Here is a 27,582-nt window from a genome sequence, read left to right on the forward strand (position 1 = left end):
CGCAAGACCCAAAACCTACTTCTTTTCAGGAAGGGCCTCAAAACCTGGCTTTTTGAACAGTGAACCTCCTAGCCCCTTTCCCTCCCCCCCGCCCCCCCCCCCCCCCCAGCGCCTTGAGACCCTCACAGGTGAGTAGCGCGCTTTATAAATCTCTTTGATACAGATCTACCTATATATATATTTATATATATATATATATATATATAAATATATATCTACATAGATATATCTATAGATATATCCATGTACCTAGATATATCTATCTACATAGATATATATATATATAGATATATACATATATTTTTTTTTAGTTGTTGTATGGTTTCCTTGGGGGCCAAAATGGCCCCCAGGGAAACCCTACAACATCTAAAAAAAAATTGCCCCCACAGGGGGTCACCCTGCCCACGGGCGACCCCCTGTCATTTCATTATTTATTATTTTTTTTTAAAGAAAAAAAAATCCCCTGGGGGGGGGGGGGGGCGCGATCGCGCCCCCCCCCCCCCTCCCCAGGGGGCACCTACCTTTTTATTTTTTTAGGAAAATTATGCCGGGGGGGGGGGGGGGGCGGCCCGTTTTCCGGGGGGGGGCTGCCCCCCAAAAGTGAAATCCCTGGTGTCTAGTGGGGTTTCCTGGCCCCCGATCGCAGCTGTGCTGCGATCGGGGGCCAGGAAACCGTTTCAGAAGGCCTCATAAGAAAGGGGAGACTCTCCCCTTTCTTACGAGGCCTTCTGAAACGGTTTCTGGCCCCCGATCGCAGCACAGCTGCGATCGGGGGCCAGAAACAGTTTCAGAAGGCCTCATAAGAAAGGGGAGAGTCTCCCCTTTCTTACGAGGCCTTTTCAAAATGTTTCCTGACCCCCCCGATCGCAGCTGTGCTGCGATCGGGGGAGCCAGGAAACCTGAAAATGTTTCCTGGCCCCCGATCGCAGGACAGCTGCGACCGGGGGCCAGGAAACACTTTCAGGAAGGCCTCGTAAGAAAGGGGAGTGTCTCCCCTTTCTTACGAGGCCTTCCTGAAAGTGTTTCCTGGCCCCCGGTCGCAGCTGTGCTGCGATCGGGGGCCAGGAAACACTTTCAGGAAGGCCTCGTAAGAAAGGGGAGACTCTCTCCTTTCTTACGAGGCCTTCCCGAACGTGAAAAAGGCCGTTTTCCCCATGAAAGCAGGAAGCGGCCGCAAGGCTGCTTCCTGCTTTCATGGGGAAAACACCTTTGCAACGTCAGTGCGCCTCGCGGCGCGCTGACGTCACAAAGGGGCGGGTGGGGGGCGGGGGGAGACACGGTAGCTTCCGTGTCTCCCGGGGGGGGGGAAAAAAATAAAAAATAAATCCTCGGGTGCGACGCACCCGAGGATTTATTAATGCCCTTCCTGGTGTCGGCCACTGGTCGTGACCCGCACCAGGGAGGGTGTGTGGGCGTCGGCCAGTGGCCGACGCCCGCATTTAAGAGGTTAAACTTTGAAAAAGCTGTGTCAAGTTTAACGAAAATCGGCAGGTAGGGTGTGCCCTGCTGCCCAGTGTCCGCTGCAAGATGGGTTCTGGGTCTTTGTCCAGAGACGACATCTGTGGGCTGATGGCTGCACAGAGTGAGTTTTGTGTGGCCACAGCAGGTTAGGCACAGGCCGTGGCCTATGCCAGGCCCTGAGCTCGACCACCACTCTACACAGGCACAGGCCATTCTTAGCAGGAGTTGAACGTTGACTACAGCCTAAAAAATGCAGTTTAAAAAAGTTTTTATTACTCAGACGTGTTAAAGCACAGTAGTTCACTAGCTATTTTTATGAACAAAAACACACAAAGTACATAACTCAGTTGTCCACCATGCACAAAACAGCTATTTGCCAATGTCTATATATATACAAAGACAGTTAACAGGAAAACATGGCAGACGAGCGTGAGATGTCATGTTGGGTGTATTAATTATCCTCACTGGCAAGTTTAATTTGTTCTAAACCTTTTAGCCACAGACAAATTGTTTTTTTAACCCTTTTTCAGTGAATAAATATATATGTGAAGCCTTGCATTTGTTACACTGTTTCCCTTTGTTGCAGTATTTTTTTAAACTTCTGCAATATTTCTTTAAAAAATCTTTCCTAGTAATTTTGTTCGGCTGTAACAGAGCACATTCCTATAGCTGTTGCTTTGTTGAAGTGCCCAGACCAATATTTGTCCAGTTGAGACTCTTCACTAGAACATCATGTTTGTGGCAGTTCAGCTTGACTATTATGTTGCCGGCCTTGTTAAGGTTTGGACAGTAACCAGAATAGGGCTCACCTTAGTGGAAATTGTCTATATTTGGGAGCTTTAGAAGAGCTTGTGGTGGCAAACACTCTTCAAAATTTGACCTCTTTAGGCCAAGGAGAAGTAGGTGAAATTTGACATCTTTAGGCCAAGGAGAAATATGTGAAATTTGAACCATTGAAAGGTTATATGGGTTTTTCTCAAGTTGTTCGTTTTTACCAAGCTCTCTTCTTATAAATATACTTCAGTTGGCAATATACCTGCCATTAAAGCATTGCATTGCTCTTTCTGATGTCACTTATTTGTTTTATAATTACTAAATTGGCAGGGTTTCTGCCTTATGAAGGTCTCAGTCATTGTGTGTGTTAGTTTGGATTACTGTGCCATGGGATTAGGCTGTTTTGATGTAAACACACAGTGCTTCTCTGCCTCTCTGGCTAGAGTGGTACCATGTAAATGCTTATGAGCATGTTAGAAAATCTGCTGCTAGCATTACGAAGTACCACAGCACAAATCCCTACAAACACATAAACCTCCAACAGAAGGTATTTGGTAGACCACCTTGGATCCATCCAGCAAGGCATAGGTTTGACATAATTGACTGTATTCACTGTGCATACTGCCTTTGCAATCCATGCATTAACATCAGTCAGAACATACTGGAAAGGATTTAGGGCCAGATGTACCAAAGGATTTTACCCATTCTGTGTCTATGGGAAAATGCTTTTGTACATATGGCCCTTATTTCCTAGACCAGTTATGTAGCACTCCTTACTTCTTCCTCAACGTATCTCACTACACAGTACTTTTCGAATTACACTTCTAATTCACCTATCTCAAACAGAATTCACCTGACGGGTCCCCTGAAACCAATGTGTGCCCACACACACTACTGCACCAGAGCATTTAGATGGCAAAGTCCTGCAGGTCTTCAGCCCCTCACACTCTTAAAGTATCACATCCGCTTGCAGCTTGGAGCCATTCTATTAAAGGTAGTTTTATAAAGTGAGTAACCACCAGGACCTGGACTGTCTTGCAGAGTAAACTAGTCTCAAGAGACCCTAGTGAAGCCACAGCTACTTTCTTGCCAGGCCAGCGATGCAGAAAGAATAAAAGGGAAAAAATGTGCAAACATACTTTCCTGTTCTACAACTGAGACTAGGGAAATATGTCTCAGCACTCAAACCCATTTCCACACTTCATATCTCCCGGAGAGAGCTGAAATTACACTCCTTTTTAGGTCTCACTCAGTACAGCTCATACGCTGTTGCTTGTTGGATCTTCTTGCCTAAGACTAAGCATGTGCTGTTGCTTGATAGGTCTTGCTTGCAAGATCTTTTGTTTTCTAGCAGTGGGTGCAGAGGCCGACCATTACCTACAAGTGGCTGGCTTCATTTACTCTCTCATTTACGTCTAATTTTTGGCCTGCTGTAGGCTTCCTTTCTCTTTGTGTATTTGTTCCTACCTCTGAAACATGGACCCATTACTTGTGTCCTTCCAGTGCTTTATATATATATTTTTTTTTTGCGCTACTTTTTCTTCGTTTTTAAGCACTCTGAAAGTGCCTGGTTGTCACGGTCTCCCTCATCTACTTATCTTCCTCCTTCTGTGTTGCTTCCTGAACCTAATCCCGACTGTTGCCTCCTACCCCACCCTCCATTAAAAAAAAAAGTGATATGACGCGATGAGCTCTGGCTGCATCACTGCTTTTTTCATTTTTTATTTTTTTACATTTTCAGCCATGTTGCACAGCTGACATGGTACTGTACAACATGGCTAAAAAGCATAGAGAACATCGGTAGCTCTGGTAGGCAAGGCTGTTGGCTTTATCAATGCTTGTTTACTGCCCTTTCTCCAGCACTAACTCCTTCCCTCTAGACTTCTTGGCTGGGTTGCCATTCACCCTGTCTATAGCACTCCTTTATTGCCATGCTACATAAAGGAGTTGCTGCCACTGGACGGCTCCTTGAGCCTCTATGACGCAGGTAACTCCTGGTGGGGTAGATGGTTCAAGCGAAGGCCTGTCCCACTGGAGGGTTGGTATCTGGCCCTGCCAGCCCTGCGCCTCTCCCGTGGCTGGCTGTGGTAAAAACACTAGGTGTAAAAATACTTTCGATGGAAGTTTGGGCCTTATCCAGGAAGGTGAAGGTATTTACGAATTAGCCTAGTTCCCTGCTAAAGGAGTCACTGAAGAGGCCTCCTTGGGCAACTGGGTCCAGCCTCTGACGTTGCCAGTTCCTCTAGTTTGAGGTCTATTTTCGTTAACAGGGAAAGGCGATGGTGTTTGGGGAACCATAGCCCTCTACAGGGTCATGCGGGGGTAGAGGGAAGACTCCCCAGAAGTACCAGGCAGAGGGGAAGTAGAGTGTGATTCCTGGGATTTCATAAAGGCCATCTTCAGGTGTACAAATGCACCAAAATAAACTCCCAGATCATCTGCACACTTGCGCGTTGTGTCCCTGGTGGGGGAAGGCTTCCCTGGAGGTGGGGGGAGGGGGAGCCACCTGCCCAGAGGCGTCTTCCCTCAACTTGAAGGGTTGTTGGCCCCGACAGGCCAGTTGTAGAACTTTCTTCTCCAAGGGCTCCATAAGTTGGAAGACTACTTCATAAATGGACGTTTCCATGATGTGACCGAAATGGTCATCGATTGGGAGGTAGTTAATCTGTTCCTCCTCCATGTATTCATTGGCACCCTGCATGGTAGCAATTGAGAACTGGGTAGACCAGTAATTGAGAGGGCAATGATACCCTGGGGGCACCCATGAACTTTATTGCACTACCTGGTAGTAGTGAGTAACTCAATACCTAGTAGAGCTGGAAGCTGGGGACACACTCTCCCTGTTATTAAATGGGGGAATAAAGTGATGTACTGCTTGATCCGGGTCACTTGAGTTGTTTACCCTTAATCAGTAGCACGAAGTGCAGAGTCCTACTTGAAATGGGTGTTCAGCCTCCAGGTTGGAGGGGGGGCTCTATTGAATGTTGAGTGGATGGAAGACCGTGACAGCTCCCACCATAATATGTCCGCTCCCTCTTCAGACTCTGCGGCAGCGGATCCTGCTTCACAAACTAATGGTGAAACTGACACGCTGGCAGCTAGGAGGCAGGCTGCACACAAAGAGAGCCCGGGTCTTGTAGCGGTCAGAAGACTGCACCGCGCTGAGCCCAGAAACATAGTAGCGGCTGCCGAAGAGCAGAAAACTTCCCCCCCAGCCATACTCAAGGGGAAAAAAGTTAGACATGAAGCAATCAGTATCAAGAAGCAGAACAATAAGGAACAGTGAAAGCACTTACCTGGCTGCTGGAGCAGCGAAGAAAGAGGGGGAAGGAACATTGTTGAAGGATCTCAACGGGCGCTCCCAGCAGGGATTGGATGATATTCGAAATGTTGGTGTCATTCCCTTGGCATTATGGAGAATAGAGTTGTTTTGAAGAAGTAATAAACAGTTTTGAAAGGCTGCTGTTTAATAAAGTGAAGAGAGATTATGCCTAATCCTTGCTTCCAGACCTGACATAATATTTCTAAGAACTTAATAAGCTCTTTCAGCCATTCAACAATTGCTTCGGGTGACCTTTTTCTGAATTATCTGTCATTTTAATTAGAGTGGTCAACCGTTTAGGCTTTTAGCGGTCATGTGGCACAGCAAGAGAGAACCTTTTAAACAGATCAGCACCGAGTAATGTTGATTTTTGGAATTTCTATTGTTCCATATCCTTATTTTTAGGTAGCCACCTACCAGATTGTTCAGCTGCCTGGTTTGCTAAGGACATCTTCGGGACCTAGGAAAGTTGACCTAGGGATGCATTTGGCCCGATGCTTGCCATTGGTTGTGTGGTCTGTAACTCTTATTTTCTTGATTTCCATTTGCTGGCTTTATTTGTTTTATGCAGTCCTGCTTGAGTTTGTACCTTCTTTTGCCCAAACCTTATTTACAGTATCCTTTCGAGTGCCCCATTTCTGTAAACAGGCCTGTAAATCTTGTTTTATATTGCCATATTTGCTGTGGATTCAAAGACTGAGGTCAAATGTCAGGCGCGGTCTTCCAGGTGTGCTTGCTTATTTTCATTCTCTTCAAATTGCGAGGATTTATGCGACAGTCTTGCTGATTACTGGGTGTAGAAAATAATGTTTTCCTGGCACGCAACATTTAAATAAACTGTACGTTTTTCAGAATAGATCTGAACTAGGAACCGAAATTAAACACATATTTTGTTATTTCTGAAGTGTTGAAAACAAATACTTTAATATGATTAAAAGAAATCATTACACTAGCTGATGCAATAGCCACACATGTTTGTCTGTGCACTGTATAGTATTAGTAAACCTGTGTGTCTGTGGAAATGTAAAAGTCATTTCAATTGGAAATGTGTTGTCTGTAATGGCAGTGTGCTACCACACCATGAATACTCCACTCTACGCCACGCCACTCCACAACACTGCACCACTCCACTTTACACTATTCCACGCCACTGCACTCTACGCCTCTCTAATCTACTCTGTAATACTGTACTCCATGCCAATGCACTGTTCGGCACTCTACTGTACACCTCTCCACTGTTCACCACTGCACTCAAAACCACTCCAATCTAGGCCACTGTACTCTACCCCACTATGCAACTCTGCTCTTTATGCCGCTCCACTGTATGCCACCCTAATCTACTCTGCACAACTGCACTCTTCCACTGCACTCTACACCACTTTATTCTATGCTATTACACTCAATGCATCCTTACTTAACTGCAGCACTCCACTCCTCTTCACTCTACTCTGAAACAATCTACTCTATACCACTGTACTTTATGCCACTCTACTCCGCTCTATGCCTCTCCGCTTTGAAACTGCACCCTTTGACACTACTCTTAACCACGACACTCTGCCACTGCATCACTGATCCCTACATCACTACTCTCTACGCCACTCATCGCTGCCACTCTACTCTGCAACACTGCACTCTAACTCTACGTTATTCTATTCTGCAGTACTCCACTCTACTGCACTTTGACATTCAACTCTGCTCTGTGCCACAACACTACTCTCTGCCATTGCACTCTGCCATTGCATCGCTGCCCTCTACACCACTACTCTATGCCACTACTCTACACCACTGCTCTGACACTCTACTCTGCATCACTGTACTCTATGCCACGGCTCTCTACGCCACTACTCCACCCTACACTACTGCACAGACACACTCCTATGCAACATTGCACTCTCCACCAGTGAACTCTGCCATCCTCCTCTGCACTACTCCACTACATGCCACTGCACTCTAAGCCATTCAATCCTTCCTCTGCAATGTATGCCACTCAACTCTGCTCTGTGCCACTGCACTCAAATCTACGCTACTGCATTCTACATCACTGAATCCAATGCCACTGCACTCAACGCAACTCTACTCTGCAACACTACCCCAAAGCACTCAACACCAGTCCACTCTACACCACTCCAGTGTATGCCACTCTACACTAGGCTACTCCAGTATATGACACTCTCTGACCCACCACTTCATAACACTCTCTACTCCAACCTTTTCCATTCCACTATGCGACACTCCACGCCACGCTGCTCTACACCACTATCTTCAAGTCATGCGGAACACCAGCTATGCTGGTGTACAGCATGGCTAAAACAAATTGGCAAATCCAGTAGCTCTTGCAAAGGCGAGACCTATTGGCTTTGCCAGTACTTGTTCTAAAAGTGTAATTACAAAATAGCAGTAAGCTTGAGTGAATACTTACAGAAGGCACTGGGCTATGATTGTAATTGATTTCATCAGACTATGACAAAGCAGGTTCTCTGGGACAAGTAGACTGCTGCTGTGTAGGATTTAAGGGGCAGTAATTAGCTAACAACGGCTTGGATGTGTACAGCTCCTGTTAGACCTGGCTTGACCTTTTGTTGCTGAATAGTAGATATTCCACTCGCTTACTTTACAGCAGTTCGTTTCTCAGAATGGAAAGCTGAATCGGGCAGCAGAATTTTACCTTGTTCTTTGAAGACAACTCTCAGCTGTTAGTGCTTAGGTAATTTAGTTGCTTTAAATACACTTATCATGCTGGTACGTATAGAAACTATTTCAGTTGAAATGGCTGATTGAGAAACGGTGCTTATAGTCTCATTTATATTGGTTTGGCTCGAGATTGTTTAGGCTTTGTCAGACAACGGACCATTTAAAAAAAGTTTTAACAGAGGTATCAAAGGAGCTGTGGCTCTACCCCATGTTTATTATTTTTCTTTACTGAAGTTTAATTGGTCAGCAGTTGTGTTATGCCACCTCTGAATAATTACGTTCTGTGTTCAACACTGACTGAAGCATTCGTAATGTAATCCCATGTCAAAAACAGTTGGAATGGGCTTTGCATAGTGTAACCCCCTGAAAAATACGGTAGTGAATGGTTTTGCATTGTGAACTCCGACTAATATAGGAGGTGCTTCACATCATGAATTGCAAGACAAAAACACTGCAGAATTATAGATTTGTGCAAAAAAACAGCAATGGGCAAACGGGTCTGATTTTCATTGTCTACACTTGTAAGTGTATATTTAGTATTTATTAGTGTGTGAATTAAAATACTGTTTTAGGTCGGCAACATACAGTTTTAGGTATTCTATTGTGGTCATGTAATCACCAAAAAGACATTTTAAAAGCAGAATCGAGAGATGATACTTGCAATACATTTCTGTATTGATCTTTTTCCTTGTAGACTTTTTATTGGTTGGCAGCTATTTCACACTCCTGACGCAGTTCCACTACAGTGGACGTCGACCTGCCCAGTACTACAGTGGGGTTGAAATGATGTACTATATTCTCCTTGGACTTGTGGTTGTTGGCCTCTTAATGAAAACAGTGTCTCACGCTGCGTGGGCCAGCAACAGTAAGACATGACTTAGTGAAGAATCTTTGCATCAATGCTAGCTGCTCCATTTAAATGCTGTGACGTTGCAGCGTCACACAATGTCTCGGATCATGGACTGTCAAGAGGCAGATGCCCCATTGGATTGTGTGAAACATTTAAGCAAGAAAGGCGTTCCTCCTTTTACTCTTTTCCTATATTGATATTAGCAAGGAACCGTGCAGTTGTGCTGTTTTGTCATTAGTCATCTCTTAGTACCTGCGTGCTGTTTACATTGTCGCTGAAAACAGGTCATACGTATAGACTGGAAAACGAAGGGACGCGGTGCAGATGAAAGGTGCGCACCCTTTATTCCAAAACAACTTAGTGAGGGTGAACTTGAGCACCGCAAAGGGTTACAACAAAAAGTCAAAACCCATGCGATACTTGGAAAGCTCGTGCGACACAGTGAGTTGCCTCATCCTACATTGTTAGCAAGTGAAAGATATTTTTTTAATTTTATATTTCTCTCTCTCTCTATATATATATATATATATATATATATATATATATATATATATATATATATATATATATATACATATATACATATATATACATATATGTATGTATGTATATATATATATATGTATAAATATATACACACACATATATTTGTATAACTTTTTACATAGGGTATGATTTAGGTCTGACTACGTGTTAAGACTAATGGGTGTGACTGTTATCAAAGGACGAAAGACTGCACTTGCTATGCACGAATTTGAGTGCATGACCCATAGACCACGCACAAATGTCTACCACCAGAACTTAAATCATCAAGCAACCTTAGCATTTTAATCAAACTGAATGACGCTCGTTTTACCCGCATTGAAAGGATGAAATTCTGGCCTGCCGCCAAGCCCAGTGGTTTGAGCGTCTTTAAGACCACCCTGTGTGATGGAACCCCATGTCTGGGAACTAAAATCCTTACACTGAATCTGTAACACAGTCTTGGTAAATACTATTGCTCATGGTGAGTAACAAGTAGTAGAAGTCTTGAATGCTTTGTGCAGGAGGACATAACCCTTGACTTTTGACTGGGTTTCCTGAAAGCCTATGGGAGTACATAAATATTAACACACTGCATAAATGTTTTATTCACATATACAGACGCCACAAACACACACCCACATAGATCGGAGACATCTTATCACAGCTGTCTGATAAACCAGGAATTTTTCTTTGGTGTAGGACATAGCACAGCCTGGAATGTGTACGTGACTGTAAAGCAAATCTGTTAAAAGGCCCAAGCTAGAGAGACAACCCTAGTTAAGAGATTTAAAACAAAACAAAAAAAATTGCATGGAAGTCGGTGTAATACAAGTTAGTGCCTCAGATTTCCCACACACTATTTTTGTGGTTAGTAATGTAGAATCCATCAATAATGTGTTTTTATTTGTAGCTACAGCTGTGTCCAACAACTGAAGTGTGCCTCAATGCTCCAAACTCATTGGAATGACAAAATAATTGAGCTTAATATTTACAAATCAAAATTACTTACGAGTTTATCAAGTCCTCATCCAGTCGAGAATTCTCCTTTGCACTGCGGGCTGAGTTTTTTTTTTTTTTTTTTTTTTTTTTTTAAATAATAATCCGAATATGCAAACAGGGCTACAAGTTCCAGAATGCAATATAACTATTGGACTTAAAGAGCAAGCACCATTGTCAGTACACTTAACTCTTTCAAAGTGTTGTGAGGCAGTTTTGAGGATTTTACCAACCGTACACCAGAAACCCAGCTCCCAGGAAGCTCTACAAATCTTAATTAAAGAAGGACCCCTTAGCCTGTGTACTCTGTCCCATGACATGCTAATTGTGTTCAGACAACAGGCCTGCTCCCATCAAAAAAGGCTGACCAAGGCCTGGTTTCCCCTCTTCCTGCAACACCAGCTTCTGCTTCTACTCCACTCGTTTCCTGGGGGTGGTTGGCCATCTTCATTCGTCTTTAAGCATTTCTGAAAAATGGCATGCCATTACTTAGCAAAACCTCTTGTTCTTTAGCATTTCTGTGTCCCGGATGTTGAACGGTTCAGTGAAACCAGTATTGTTTCCGACATCCGTTGTAATCTACATTTCGACCTGCCAAATACTAGCATGGCCATCTCAGTCATCCTTCAAGGGTGCAATCACGGGCATCAAATTAGGTAACATTAACTATAGATGCACTGCTACGAAATGGAGAGACACTGGCTGCAAAATACATTGTTGAAATTAATCTCTCCTAGTTCATAGTAAGAAGTTTGTCTGCTTTAGTTTGTTGTCTGCTTTAGTTTGTTGTCTGCTTTAGTTTGTTGTCTGCTTTAGTTTGTTGTCTGCTTTAGTTTGTTGTCTGCTTTAGTTTGTTGTCTGCTTTAGTTTGTCTTGTACGTTCCCTGAGCTAATCATGGCCGTGTTTGGTATTGCAGCACAAACTCCCTGTGCATCGGAGTGAGGCAGACTATCCTGTACTGGCTCAGCCACACTACCCAAACCAAATATACCTTTACCCCCTCTTACTATGCAATTGTAACACGTTATAATGCCTTACTTTACTTTTAAGCCAGACCTTTTGCCATTCTCAATAATTGTTTTGTTGGTGTGTGTGTAACATCTATATTTTGGTGATGGTATTAAGAGTGCTCTTTCGTTTCTGTTATTTTTGACATTCTTATGATGCCTCTCAGCTGTTATTTGAGCGTTCCTTTAGTGACCTTGGAGTGAGTCCTTTTGCCGAGATAAATTAAAGCAACCTGTCTCCATCACTACGTTTTTGCATTTCTATTTCTGATTTTTGTTTGGGCAATTGTTTGTGAAATAGTTTGCAAAGCATGTTCGCTACAAACTGTTGTTCATTTGTTTTAGGTTTCTTTTGTCTGGTAATCTGCACGGAGGTTCTGTGGTCGCCAGCTACCCATTTGATGACACTTCCATGCACCAGGCTTCTGGAGCTTACAGCAGGTCTCCAGATGACAAAGTCTTTAGATACCTAGCAAGAGCATATGCTGAGAAACACCCAGTAATGAAAACCGGCCATCCAAACTGCCCTCTAGACCCGCAGGAATCCTTTAAAGATGGCATCACCAATGGAGCGCAGTGGTATGATGTCCCAGGTATGTGTAACTGGGTATTTGAACTTCTTTTTTGAGAGTTACAGCTTGATGTCTAACATGTTTCAAGTTGGATTGGGGTGGTGGGCTTTTGGAGGCATTGATCTTTTATTGGTTTACCATTGAGGTGGCTGAATAGTGTACATAAGTTTAGTTTTCACCTTTTGAGACAAAGTATGGGTGTCTGGTACAGATCCATTTAACACTTGTTGACTCCAGGTGTATGTTAAGCATGGTTATCGAACACAAAACAGCCTCTTTATTTCATTTGAACTTGATTAGTTATCATTGTTGTGGACTCTGTTACTAAAGAACTGATGTGTAATATTGAGCCTTATGTATGCCATGTGTATTGCTCCTTCATCTGTTTTGATTATTCAGTCTTTATTAATGAATCTTTGGGTCATTGCCCTTTGAGTTTAGGGGCTGAATAACATGCAAGTATCATACGTCTAGTCCACTTAAAATCTGCCAGAGACTAGCAAAAGGGTGACAGCAGCCAAGTCATAACTTTCTGCTGTTAAAAGTTGGAGTATAGTTCTGGAAGTTACCTTGGGGGGGGCGGAAGGGGGGAAATAATAAAATACATAATTCTGAGATTCTGTATTGTGGGCCATTGCATATCCCTTGGCAAAAAAATTGTTGAAAAGAAATATCCCTTTAACTCCTTTATTTCCACCAACCACATCCGTTACCAGCATGTGCACATATGAGATGGCATAGTCCAGACAGAAAGTCAGCAGTGCAACTTGAATCAACAAACATCATGGCCTCAGAACCTGTCAGTAACTAGCTGCTGACCAGTCCATCTCCAGCTGTAGCAACAAGTCCTGTTTCATTTCTGTCTGTCCTTTGTGATACAGCCACCCTCGTTCTGCTGGAGATGTTTTAAAACTTCGCCCAGAACTTCCACAATACTTTAACAGTCCACAACAGAGCTTCCTCTCTTCCTTGACTTTATGCTGGTCTTTGACCATGTACCTCGCTCTTCTCTTTTTGCTAGGTTTGTGCTACAGAAATACCATATACATGCATACACACAGAACATCTTGAAAACTGAACCCCCAACCAGTCTGCCAACATATCTTCAAGAATAGGCTCCTTCGTGGAGGGTCTTAGAAACCATAGTCCTAGTCTGTGCCCCAAAGGTGTAAAGTCATTGATGTCTGATACATACATGACTAACCTAGTCAAAGTGGGGAAGGTTATCAAGGCTAAAGTTTACCTGGAGGAACTGAGAAGTGGAACTTACAGTTTTTGGCTTCGGCTGCAGATCTATAGAAGCCTGTTCTTTCAAGCAGTGCACTCCACAAAACATTTGGGGCCTCATTACAAGTGTAGCGGTCCAACTGCCACATAACAACCCTGGTTGTATGACTGCCATTTCCACCAGAATATTGGATCCTGGTGGTCTGGCAGTTATGGAGATCCCAATCCTCCTGGGCAGCCCTGTATGCAGTGCTGCCCTGCGGATTACAACCTTGTTATTCGCCAGCCTTTTCATTGCGGTAACACTGCCATGAAAAAGCAGGGGGGCCCCTGCACTGCCTATATACTTGGGATGGGCAGTGCAGTCTCCCCCAAGCCACCCACCCCGACCGGCACACTCGAAATGTGAACATTGCAAGGGTGCTGGTGCACCCTGCCGGCTACAGCATTGCCGTTGGCTTGATTACGACCTGGAGACAATGCTGTAGCCTGTTTACACCCTCCGACCTAGCAGGAAATTCTTAATGGGTCCGGCAGGAAGGTAGCCAGCGTGGCGGCAACCTTTCCGTCGGATGTTCGGCAGACTGTGCAAACCATCCGCCAAACTCTTAATGAGGCCCTCAGTCTTCAAAACAGTTTTAAAGAACCTATAATTGCATTTAGTTCTTTGCAATATTAAATCCCACAACTCCCACTGGGCAAAAGACTCACTCTGTCACTGTTTGAAGCTATTGCATTCAACAATGGTAGAAGATTGACAATGGGGGGAGCACCACATCAGTTTTTTTTTTGTTTTTTTGGTGCACCTCACTAAAAATGTAGAGGCTTCTCCTCCAGATATCAAGAGCCGGGACATGTTTCTTTGTGCCTGTCTTCCAGTATTTTTAAAGAGTGTACTGACAAGGTTGTAACACACCAAAGCAAAAATGACACTCATTGTTTTGGATGGGCGAAAGCAGTGTCTATATTTAAATCATCTTCTCCTGTCTCAAGGGCCAGGCAATGTGTTCTGTTGAGGCCAGCTCTATTACCTTAACCAGGATGTCCGACAGGAACGTAAACCATGCCTTTCGTCAGTCCATCTTGCCCTATTGCACATCTGAAAAGAAGTTAAATGTTGAACTTTAAGAACATCGTACACCCTCACTTGGAAGATATTTTGCACATGGTGTATTGAGAAGCAGACCAATCCAAAATCAAGTGATTAAAAGACTGCATTGACCTTTCCTCCACTTCTATAAAAGTGCATTTGACTAACATTGCTATGTAGTCTAAACATGATTTTGAGTACCTTTTCACAATCGCAGTGCTAAAAAAATTACTTAAATGCCTTGGTGCCAAATAGGCCAGTAGATCCTCTTCCAATTAGAAGTGGAATACAGTGTTGTCTAGACCACTGGGTCACCATTCCAATACATGTATAAATCACACCATCAACACGACATTTCTAACAACTATTACTTCAAATTCAAGGATGAGTGAGACTCGAGCTCCTTTTCCCTAGGTGCCATCATTCCATCACAATAACATGTTCTTTCACACTCACCATTTCTTACAAAAATCCGAGTTTTTTGTTAGACCATAATTGCCATCAGTCTTTGAAAATCCAGTGGCTTTTTGTTCCAGCTTATACCATCTAGATTGGTTATGCGTATGCACATAGCTAAATTTAAAAAACTTTTTTATTTTGTATACATTTAGAGAAACCCGTAGGGAACCAGAATGGGGGGTTCGGGGCTGCTTGTGTTTTCATCAAAAGTACAAAAAAAAAAAAATCTTAAAGTTGGTCCTGTTCTGCCCTTTAGAATTCTTTAAAACCTCTAACTTCATATGCTATTCTAATATTATTGACAAAAAAATTAAAAAAAACTTTAGTAATATAGTTTTCAGATAGTAATTTTACTTTTATAAGATATATTTCTGTCAGTATTAGGTTTGTCTAAGATTAATATTAGAATGTGACATTCACAATATTTCTATATGAGTATTGAAGCTAATGGTCTTTTTTTCCTATTTCAATTTCCTTTTAGTCAAATGTTCATTGGAACAGCAGGATACATCCGCAAGTCTTCTGTCTTATTTAAACTTATTTTTGCCCTGTTACGCTATCTAATTCAGCAAACGGGTAAAACAATGGTTCTCAAGACTGTTCAGAAACATACAGCAATAGATCATTCATCCCTTTCACCTCAACCAGTCCAATGTTTCCTCTGGAGAGTTTTCCTTCAGAATACAGGTTCCAAGTGGGTGGAAGTGGCCAAGTGACTCACTTCCAAGTTCCAGCACAGAATCATCACAAAGACTAGTACCTCTGCAGTTCTTCTGTTTATTAATTTGTTCACTTGAAGAAAGTTTTCTTCTACCTTTTCGGTCCTCTGACTCGAACCATGAGGGCAGCTGTCCAGATCCCATTGTACTAGTAGTCACTTTTCTGCTTTGAAATTCAGCAAACTGTACATTCATGATCTTGCTGTCTTCCAGAGTTGTTCAGGCTTTTCTCCGCATGTTTGGAGCACAGGTTTTTGCTCAATTGGCAACAGGCCACACTAACTCCAACAGCGTTCTGGCTGTTCTGTGTCCATTTCTCCTCCTGCACATGGGAAGGTGGATAGTCCACACCATGTGTAGATTGCAGGTATTAATGTAATCTAAGCAGAGGTGAGTGGGTTGTCCCTACATTCCCTTTTCATCTCACTCTTGCCCCAACGATACAACAGTTTGCTCTCCTACAGCCCAAACCCTTCAAAGTGAGTAAACATTTGTAAGCGTTTCTACACCTCACGTTTTGCCCAACCAAATAGGTAAAGGCTAGGCACTACAAAGGCTACTTTGCATTGAATATCTCACCTTGTAAACCAACACTGGTCCCATCCAAGCTGGGTTGGTGACAAGTCATAGGCCCTTTAGAAAACTGGTTTGAAGTATAAGCCTGCTCTACTGCCCTGATGATGTAGGTGCCATTTTTAATTTTTGCTGAGGTACCTGGCAATTTGCATTTTAAAGGCCAGCTCCTTCAGAGCCCACTGAAGACATCCCCTTTTCAGTCTCCTCACTATAGGCACTAGTGAGGTCATTCAAAGACGAGGCCTGATTCCTCTATTAAGTTTCTATTTAAAAAAGGAAGAGATAGGTTGTGTATCTGAGAAATTAAATACAATGCTCTTGTATTTAAGCACCAGGAACTAATTTGAGATGTAATAATTTCGGTACCTGTGAGTGTTGCACCTTGCACTGCAGTTCACAAGCACTTTTTTTTTTTTAACCATACACAGGCCCATTGCCCTTACTTTATATTTAAATACATCAACAGGGTTAGTCAGTCTTTCTTTGTGTTTCAAAGGAAACCTATACAGTAAGAAACCTGTCACCACTATCTCGATTGTACAAAATACCAGCAGAATCTCGGTGAGCAAATGAGGGAGACTATGTGAAAAAGCAGAGTCCCCATGCAAAAAAAGCAGACTCTCCTCCGCAGCCATAAATCTACTTTTATCTTAAAGGTTAGATCAAGCACTGATTTTTCTATTATCAGACCTGAAATAACCCTTGGCACCACTAGCCCACATCTGACTGCAAATATTTTTTTAATGATCTTCAAATCCATGTTAAATAATGAAATAGACCTGTTGTTATACCTAACTTTTTGAAACTGTGCCTCACTAGTGTATGTTTAGGAAGCTCCTCCTTCATTAAGTAGAGTACATTTGTGACAAAAAAATCATGACATTTCTGGTGAGATTCTACTTTATCGTCTTTGAATTCTCTTGATTTACCGCCTGTGAAACAACAAACCAAATGTTAGATGCTCTGATAACTGCAGGAGATCAATCAGCGTAGTTTACGCTGAGGTTCTTGTAGGAAAAAAGACTTCTGAAACATCAGATTTGGATCCACCTCAGAAACATTTGCAATCGTGTGCAGTTTTTTTTTTTTTTGTACTTGGAGCAATCCTCCATTATGTTTTCATGAGTATTTATCACATTGTCATCATCTTTTAATGTATAATGAATCTTCTGAGAGGAGTAAGTTTTATGTCTGTTAGCCAAGATCTTTTGATTTTTACTAAATGTGTATCTATAATATACTTACCTCTAGGATCTTTCATCTTCGTCCATTGGTATATTATTGCGTCATTAACACTTTTCTATGTCCCACTACAACATATTGCATAGGGCAGTGTGCCATCCCATTTTCACCATTGGATAACTTCACTGAATTTCAGCATTCTCCACTTTCAAAAGGAACACATCCACAAGTTCCCTAATGTGCCAAGGACTACTACTGCTAAACCATTATTAGCAAACGAGATTCCAAAGCTCCTCCTTTGCCTTCTTTTGGAAGAAAACATCTTGAAAGAATTAAGAGTCAAGTCGTTTGTTTGATATAGAATATGGGTCTAATAAGGTCAAGGTGAGATCACAATGTCCATGGTAACTAACCACCATTTTACTATCATTGGCGTTAATTGTAGCTGCTCTGAAACTATGAAAATATCTGTCCATGAGTGGGTTCCAACACAGGAGAAAGTGTGATCTTTCTGAATGAGGTTTAAGCTGCCATATATCCTTGTCTAGAATTGACATGCAAGTGTTTAGCTTCCTGACTAATCTATTGTGGTATTGGTAAGTTGCTGAGGAATGTTTCAAATGAGAATTCAGAAACAGGCTGATGTTGCCTACAGTCACAATCATTACTGCTGAAGTAGGAAAACAAATGTTGAAGAGACCCCTAGTAGACAGTTTGCTGATTTTGCTATACATGACCAAAAACCATTGGTGTCTCATATGACTGTTTCTGTAGTCGTCTGTTTGTGGTATTTTTTACAAATGCGATGACAATCCCTTCTGTGTTGAAGTGATACGCCAACTGGCTATTTGCTTTGTAACTTTCTGATAAAATATAGTCATTCCTTTTGCTAGTGTCTCTTCCAGAAGAATATCGTCCTTCTGACTAATTCTAGTTAACTGTTCTCCTTCTGATCGGTCTATTCAACTACTTAACATTCCAAGAATTTAACTTAACTGTCCTACCTACCATACATGGTTCTTTACACCTTCACCAGGATTTCTTGGTGTGGTTGCAGGTGTACCTATCCAAGGACTGAGACATTGTCACCTCTCCTTTTAAATGGGACGCATAAAACGGCCTCTTTTTTTAGAATTCCCGCAGTTGTTCCTTGCTTTTTAATTGTAAAAATTTTTTTTTTTTTTTTCTTTTTTTTTTTTTTTTTAATCGGTGTATGCTGCCTGATGACAGCTACGAGCTCCTAGACTAGGTCCTCATAGATAATATCCTTTGGCGGGTATTGGGAATAATAACCCAGCTGCAGGTGTTACTATGGGGATTTAAATTTGTATTGCCTTCAAGGCAAATGCAGCGCTGTATAGACTCAATAGAGTCGATCCTTTCGTAGTGCACGGGGAAAATGGGGTTAACTAACTCAAAAAATAAAAAATCAGTTGATGAACCTGCAGGAGTTGAATGAACCAGTTGATTCTAAAGTCCTCGCTTGACCGACTGCCGGCCTTGGGCAGCCAGTGTGGTTGAACTACTGCACCATGTCATCAGTATTAGAATCTGACACCTTTAGTTGCACCCCACACCTATCCCCATTATTTCTTTACATTTCAATCAAGTATGCTGTAGCCTTTGAGCGCCCATCTTGGCAAGGTCACTTATTGCGGTTTATCACCTGCTGAGCAGTCCCCACTGTTAATCCCTCACTGATTTTGAACCTATTTGATAGTTTTTATGCCTCAGTGTAACTTTAAAACCATTCGCCCTTTACTGCTTTATAGTTAGGCATTAGATTCAAACAAGAAGCCTTAGGAAACCTTGCACAGTGGTAATTATCATGATTAGCAATTCGCTCGCCTAACCTAAAATGCTGTTCGTTTCACTTATTTTGAGTTATAACTGGTGTGCTCTAGTTTTTAACTATTAAAAGCGTCGTGTGTTAAAATTAGGTTAAGATACTAACATAGACGTTTTTCATCCGTGAAGTTTTACAACGAACATCCCAATGTTTCCCAGTGCCGAGTTCGAGGAGCTGCCTTTTCCCTTGCAGAAGTGTGTTTTTTCTCCATATTGCGTTTTCAGATATTTTTCTTTTTGCAAGTTTACCTTTTGAGTAGCTGATCTACGCACAGTGGACTGCGCAGCGGATGAGCAGAGTTTGCTGCGAAATTTCCTCTGCTGGAAAAAGTAAGTAAATACGTATGGCAGGCGTCAAAACACTCACAGGTTCTTAGCTTCTTTGGTGTAGAGAGAACAAGTTTGCATCCTTGGTAAAGATACAGCTTTGCACACCCACAGTTGCAGACTGAAGCTCTTGGATGAATAAAACATCCATGGGAATCACTGTTGCTGTCATGTAAATTATATTTTCCGCTTCCGTAGCTAGTGTGCTGAAATTGAAGAAAGCTTCTGCTGTTCATTTCAGAATTGTTATAACCGCGATTTAAAAGTAGGGTGGGTGCTGCCGTTGTTTTAAAACACTGTTTGCTTTCACCATATCTTAAAGCTAAGCTACTATCAGATTTTAAAATGTTACATTTCTAGCTTTTGTTAATCACGTTGGCCGCGCTTTCATGTTTACCAAATGGTGTGACCTTCAGGATTGTTGGCCTTGTGCTGCATTTAAAAAAAAAAAAAAAAAAAAGATACTGTATTACGTGGGTTCCTGGGCATTATTTAAATTAAAATGTAACCTTTGTTAATCTTTCTCTTCCTCGCCCTCCTTCTAGTGAAAACACTCTTTACTTACACGCCCTTCTACAAAATTCACGTTTAGGCTTTGCTGATTTTACAGGAAGCAGAAGGGCCGATGTTTGCTTAAATGTTTGCTTAACACGTGATGGTCTTTGTGGAAGCAGGATATCCTGGTGGAGATCAGTGATGTGATGTTATGCTTCATCTGTTTCGTCAAAAGTAAACAGTGCTGGGCGGGCAGAAATGTTTCCAGCTTCGGACAACGTGGGCCAAGGGAGCAGCCAGAAAATTAAAATACCCCCCATTTGAACCAAAGCTCTGATGGAACCCTTGTCTCTTCAATCCAAACATTTACTTCACCCCTTCATCTACCCTCTGATAGCCACCATTTTACCTTTTCATTCTGTCATCCATTCATTCTCCCATCTAACATTCTTTTCCATTCCATCTGTCCATCCAATCGCCCATCCTTTTACCCATCCATCCTTTTACCTGCCCGCTCATCATTTCACCCATCCACGCGTCCTTTCATCCGACCATGCATCCTTTCACCCATCCACAATCTCACCCATCATTTCACCCACACCCTTTTACCTATCCACCCTTCCTTTCACTCACATGCATCACCTCACCAGTCCACCCTTTCACCCATTTGTTCACCCATCCATCATTTTCACTCATCCATTCTTTCACACACATTCTTTCCCCGATCCTTTCTCCCACTCGCAAATCCTTTCACTCATCCACCCTGTTGCCCATCCTTTCATCCAACCATTTATCCTTTCATCCACCCACCCTTTCACCAACGTTTTCACCATCCATGCATCCTTTCACCGTTCACCCATCCATGCATCCTTTCACCCATCCATGCATCCTTTCACCCATCCATGCATCCTTTCACCCATCCATGCATCCTTTCACCCATCCTTTCATTTGTCCACGCTTCCCTTCACTCATCCACGTTTTCCCTCACATATGCGTCCTTTCACCCATCCCTTCGGCCCCCCGTGCATTGTTTTGCCCATCCTTCCACCCATCATTTTACCCACCTTTTCACCCACCTTTGCATCCTTTCACTCATTCTTCCCTCCAACCTTCTGTCCTTCTTTTCCTTTTCTATCAACCCCTCTTTATTTTTTTTGAGTTTTTATCTGTCGAGTTGCAGACAGAAAAGGCCGATTAAAAAATAATAATAATAAAACACCCCCCGTTGTAGTTGCTGAAGTTGGTTTGGGGGGAAGGGGAGCTTTGATGTGGGCAGAGTAGGTTACAGCAATTCCTGCATGAGGACATACGTGGATTAAAGGAGAAGATTCTTCTGGCATGTGCTTTTGTGTTAAATCTGTTAATGGCATTGCCATAACTGTCTAAACCTCAAATGCCTGTCTCTCCTAAAATGATTCAGTGTTGACCAGTGGCTTTTGGAAGCAATAGTTTGAACAGAAAAATAACTTGCAGTACTATATTCTGTTCCGTGAAACTGCTTTGTTCTACATGTGCATGCTCGGGAAAGCAATACTTTTTTTTTTTTTTTTGGGCTGGACTACCTAAATCAGGCGCCTGTGCACTTTACAGAAGGAATTATATGTGAGGATTGCAGCTCCTTACATACAATTTAACAGTGCACGAACAACTGCAGTTAACTCAGTGTGACTTTGAGCACGATTGAGAAATCTGAGGATGGAAAAAAAGAAGAATGAAGGCAAAGTCGCGAAAGATAACATGACTTTAGTTTGTAAATGGGCCTCTCGAAAGGTGCTAGTTCTCAGATCAAGAGAAGACCAAAGCAAGGCATAAGGAGTTTACATCAGAAGGGGATAAGTCTAGAGGATTGTAATAGAGTGGAAAATTAGTGGGCAAAGAGGGGAATATTTGGAGAGCTAGCAGAGGAAGAGAAAGGAAGGAGGGTTTCAAATATACAGATTCCAACGAAATAGGTTTTTATTTTTTTCGTTTGCAGAATAGTAGGTCTTCTTGTCAGCAGATGTCTGCAGGTAGAGTTCCACAGAGAGCAGCACCTGAAAATTATTTAGTGGTAGGATGAGTTATTTATTTTGAGTCTGAAAACTCTGTGCTGCTGAGTGTTTTACTTCTTAAAGAGATTTTTTGTGCAGAAGATAGATTTAACTTAATTCTGACTTCATCAGGGAGACCGTGTAATGCACAGTAGATTAGATTGCTATGGTATCTTAGTGCAGCAAATTAGTTTGGTGGTAAAGTTTATCCGGAAGTTGAGGTGTGCTAAGGCGGACCTGTGCATACCTTTGAGACTGGAATTGCCATGAGTTCATTGGCATATGACAAAAGTTTGGATCACGAAATGAAAGTATTTAGCTTGAAGTGGAGGTTTTACATTTTTATAAGGATATGGGGTATTGCTCTCAGTCCTTATTGTGTTCTTGCTTTGCCTGGACTTGGAGAGGTGAGGATCTAGCCAGATCCTGAGATTAGTTTTCAGAGGCAAGTATAGGTTAAAAAGTCGACACTGGAATTCGGTTATCTGCTAGTGGTCAAATATAGATTCTTGCTGGGTAGTGAAAATATTGATGGATACTCCTTCCCATAAATTCCTCACCTTATGAATATCTTCAAGATCCACATTGGTTCTAGAAATCGCCCCCCTGCCCCACCCCAAACAATAGCAATCCAGCACCACTAAGTGATGCCACATTGCTCCTGCCAGAGCTCCAGGCAGTGCAGTGCGTCATATGCACTGCATCGCTTGGGGCCCCGAGGCTCTGCTCCTATTTTTCCTCACCCTATTGCTGTGAGTCTGGAGTGCCTCAGTGTTTACTGAATTCTCCAATGATGATTTAACAGGAGTTTAGGTCCAATATCACCTCCAAAGTGATCTGGATCCAAACCCTATCTGCGATTTTTGGGGGAAATAATCACTGTATGATCCCCACTGCATCTGCACGTGGTGTTTCTTGCCTCACCACAAGCCTTCGGTTTGTGACTACTCCAGGCACCTGAAAGTCATCACAAAGCAGGAAGGCAAAGTATTTCTGCCTTGTGCCTGTAAGGACCCTGGCCCCAAGTGTTCCCTTTCATCCTCCTTTAAAGTAAGTCTTCTGGCAGGAAGCAATGGTCTAATTAACTCTTCCACATGTAAAATAACTGCCATAGGAAGGAGGTATCTTGTTCTCATAGGAAATGGCCCTGCTCTGGATGCCATTAGTAACATCAGTGGTGTAGTTACCAGATGCCAGCCTCGTGTCCTCTTCTGAGCCGATCTTATAGACTCCGATTGCTTGCTTTTTCTCAGGTTGAAGACATTTGACAAGCTGTGCTGGGTATCTTCAGGACTGGCCTCCTTCAATTTGAGTGTCTTCTTTCATCCAAAGGTCTGCCAGTGCCTGGGAGATTAGCCATTTTGGCAATTGCAACCCTGATGCCACTTGGATTTGTGCCTCCACAGAGTCCTTTGATGGTGCTTCTTCAGACCACAAAGGTGCTTTTCTGATATCTTTGACTCTGACTTAAGCCTCTGCACTGCTCTTTAAGTTGTTTTTGGCACTGTCTCAATACTGGACGTACTACAAACTACTCTGGTGGCGAGAGATAAGTAGAAGCTTCTTTGGAGGGCTAGCTTCATGGTGATCCTCTTTTTTTTTTTTTAGCCTAAGGTTTCTGTGTAGGGAAGAACTCTTTTGGGCAGATTAGGGTACTTCGCTTTTTCAAGCTGATTGGTGGTTCAAGCATTTTAAGCTAAACTAAATCCCAACTCTCACCATACAGAACAACTCAACATGATTCCAAATGTCTCAGCTCTACGCAATGTAAAGTATTTGGTTCAGGCAGTCTGGCTGCACCCATTGTTAACCCCATGTGCCTCCTCAGTCTTTATACTCAAGCCCTTGTGGAAAATGGTTAGGCTGGCTGTGAGTGGCCTTTGTGATTACCCGAAGAGGCCAATTTCTAATTTATTGAATGATGGTCCGAATGTCTGTAAAAACAATTCTTAAATGTGGCTTAATCTCGGCTGGCGCAGGTCCGTTCTCTGGCTCTGACAGATTCCCTCTGCAGAAATCCAGCATGCCTAAGTAGACAGTCTGTTTGAGAAAGCAAGCTCTTCTAGAACACTTTAAAAAAAAAAATCCTTGTGCTGCAGGACGCTTGTATGGGCTAGCTTTCAGCCCTGAGCAGTTCCACAAACAGCATTGCAATTTCTTTCACTACTTATCCAGGGGACAGACTTCTTAACAGTATCACCTCTTACAGCTCACTCAAACCCTGCAGCAGTTCCACATCTTATTTCATGAGGGGAAGTGAATGTAAGAGACCAGTGTCAGCAGCTCCAGTCCCCCTCAAGTTCTGCTGGTTCTGTCACATCAAAACCATTTTGATTTGTCCTTCCACCACTCACTTCCATTCAGGGGTTTGTTCTCCCATTTTCTTGCAGCTGGGAGTCTGTCACAAAGGATGACAGGATGCTCCACCTTATCCGCAGTGGCTGTACCCTCCCCTTTCTAACCATTTCTTCTCACCTTCTACAAGGAAGTGCATTCCAGGCCTGAACTAGATCTTGGGGGGGGGAAGGACATCCACCTTGTTTCAAAAGAGGGCCATAAAAGTTTTGCCCATGGAGAAGATGAGTAATGAGAATCTATTTCTTTTACTTTTTGATTTCCAAGAAGGACCGGGGGCCTTGGGTCCATTCCGGACAGGAGACTCTTGAATATCTTTGACAGGAAAGACTGAAGATGCTGTCCCTGAATCTGCTCCTCTTGACCTTGAATGTGCATGATTAAATTATATCTGTGGGTCTCCAGAATGCCTCTTTGCAACTTATAACAAAAAGGCACAGGCTTTGCTCAAAAGTAGGGTCACAGTGAGGGGTTAAAGCTTAGGCGTCTTCACTTTAAAGTGTAGTCCCAGCCTGACTAAAATGTGATGTTAGCTTTAGGACTTGGGGGTGCTTCAGATGTCTTCACTAAACTTCAGCTCTGGTGGTGACCTTGCTCAGAATATCCATGTATTTTCATAATGGAGGGTTGGCTGCTGAGAAGTTGTCTCCCCTCCCTTCCATGCTAGACTTGGACTATCTCAAGTGCGTGCTGACCCTTCTTCACTATTTGAGCTTCTCCATTAACTAGAAGAAGTTCTAGTTTCTTCTGTACTCCGACTTTGAGGTGGGCCTTCATAGTGCAATTTTTTGACACAGCGTTCTTGAGCCCTTTTACTCTTCCATTAAAGGATCTATGACATTAGCAGTTTTAGTACTAAGTTTCAGGTTCTGCATCTGCAAGTTCTTCCCCTATTGGAATGGATATCCTTATGCATCTTGTTGGTGCCACATGCCAAGCAGCAGGTGAAATCCCACCAGTGGTGTGTTGATGGCTTCTCCATCAGGAGAGTGTATCGCTGCTCATATGGAGATCTCCTGCACCGTTCTTCTAGATCTCAGTTGGGAGCTTTTCCTTTTCAACCTAACAGTGGGTCTTCCCCTCAGTCCTCAGCAGCTTCAAGCCAGTGTTGGTCCGAACGCCTCCTCATGGGATTGTAGTAGTAATCTAGAGCACAATGCAAGCCCTTTGGTCTCCATTAGAAGAACATAAGCACATTTCTGTGCTAGAGTTTACGCTGTTATTAGTGTGCTATTGTTGACGCTGCTTACCTAGGCCTGGAGGCATTTCTACTTTCCATCTTGAGAACTGTTACATGGATTCTTTGGGACAGAGTTACCTGCAACCATTACCTGAACCTTAAGTGCAGAGTGGGTTCTGGACCATGTGCTGGGAGGCTTTGCACTTGTGGCAGTGAGCTCTGTAAGAGGGTATTTTCTCAGTGGCAGCACATCTGGTGGGCCCTGTGAATTTGATGTCCGATGCCTTGAGTTGCCTATGTCTGGAGGATCATGATTGAAAGCTCCACTCTGAACTGACAGGCATGATTTTCCCTCAACTGGGAATTCTATGCACACAGCTCTAAGCGTAATTTTCCTCTTTTCCGCACCCTGAAGTTCCCTCCATTTCGTTTCCTGTGGTATGCCTTTAGGTTTTGCTGGCTGTTGGAGAGTCTACTTTTGTGTTCCCACCTTTCCCACTGCTCATCAGTTCTGCAGAAAGTGCAAATAGGAATGTGGAATTTAATAAAATATCTACTTGTCTATCGGACATGTTGCTTCATAAATCTACTTGCCCAGTTAAAAAAAAAAAAAAAAAAAATCCACTTGTTTCATTGGTCCCACATTGTTATGGCAGCAATTTCACTGTATGAGAGCTTTCATTATAGCCTCTGATTATGCCTGGGCTCATACAATAGTAGGGTTTGAATTCTAGCAATTCCCTTACATTGTCACCTTTTCCCAGATCTACATACTGGGGCTGAAGGTAGCTATAACTAATAGTTCCAGGGTTGATATGTTCTTTTGAGTCTGTGCAAACCTGCTCACTTGCATGTTTTAGGGGTCTTCGTCTGCTCTTTCCTGATCTTTTCCAAAACTGAGAAAGGATGGAAATGTATTCCTGACAAAGGCAAAAGTAAGACATCTTCCACGATTGGGGGGGGAGGGGAGGAGGAGTGGTTGGAGAGAAAGTGAACTCCTAAACACTCAACAGATTTTCACATGAGCAAATCTACACATGCATATTTGCTTCTGCTAAAATGCAGTTCACAAGTATTTTGTAGGAGTGCGATTTCCTGGCCTACTTGTGTAAATTCTTGTGAATTAACAAAAGCTGTAAATCTGCACAATTGTGTGTTTTTTGCTTTCTTTAGGAATTGGGCTCCTAATTTAAGTCTGACGTTAACCAAGGCCTTTTGTTTTTAATAAAGTTCTCTATCTATTGACAGGCTTCACTGTGAGTCACTGCATTTTTCTCTTTCACAAACAGCATATCAGCACACAAAGTAGTTTTATTCAGTGCCAAGAACTTTGTGGCAATTTTGAGAATTTTTTTTTTTTTTTTTTTTGCCAATGTTTATTATAATGGTGAGGGCTCGATAGCTCTAATAGCTATAAAGTTGTACAAAACCATGTCAAAACATGAACTGCAATGGCGAAACCAAAAGGCAGACCACCAATGTCCAGACCTTTTGGCTTTGCCAATGCTTGTTTATTTTCATGTTTTCCATAATCCTATTACCCTGATTTTCCACTATGGATATTTTTTGTTAATACTAGCCTGCATGAACACATTTTACTATAAGATGCTTTAAGGAGATGGTGGCTAAAATTTCATAGTAGTTTAGCAAAATGTTGTTTTTCATGTTGCAATTTTTTGCGAAAATTTTAGTTTGAAAAAGCAAAGAATCATTCATCTTGCTTTCACGATTCTGCAAATATTTACATCTAATCACAGAGCCTTATGGGAGCATTGTATGTAGCCTCATATTGTTAAATTGTGCAAACCTGTGTATAAATGTTTCTACTGGAACCACTGTCAGTAGTGCAGTCCAAGGTTTACAAAATGCCCTTACAGCGCTCACTCTAATAAAGG

The 27,582-nt window shown here is 42.5% G+C and overlaps 1 protein-coding gene across 1 annotated transcript in view; it reads left to right on the forward strand.

Annotated features, from left to right (window-relative positions):
• The window catches only part of CPD (carboxypeptidase D), a 575,290-nt gene that overhangs the window by 62,760 nt on the left and 484,948 nt on the right, over positions 1-27,582 (forward strand). Inside the window, exon 2 of the mRNA XM_069226269.1 lies at positions 11,973-12,220. Coding sequence (XP_069082370.1) covers positions 11,973-12,220 — 248 coding nt within the window. The remainder of the gene's footprint in view (positions 1-11,972; positions 12,221-27,582) is intronic.

The sequence above is a fragment of the Pleurodeles waltl genome, chromosome 3_1 (assembly GCF_031143425.1).
Source record: "Pleurodeles waltl isolate 20211129_DDA chromosome 3_1, aPleWal1.hap1.20221129, whole genome shotgun sequence".
Taxonomy (NCBI): Eukaryota; Metazoa; Chordata; class Amphibia; order Caudata; family Salamandridae; genus Pleurodeles; species Pleurodeles waltl.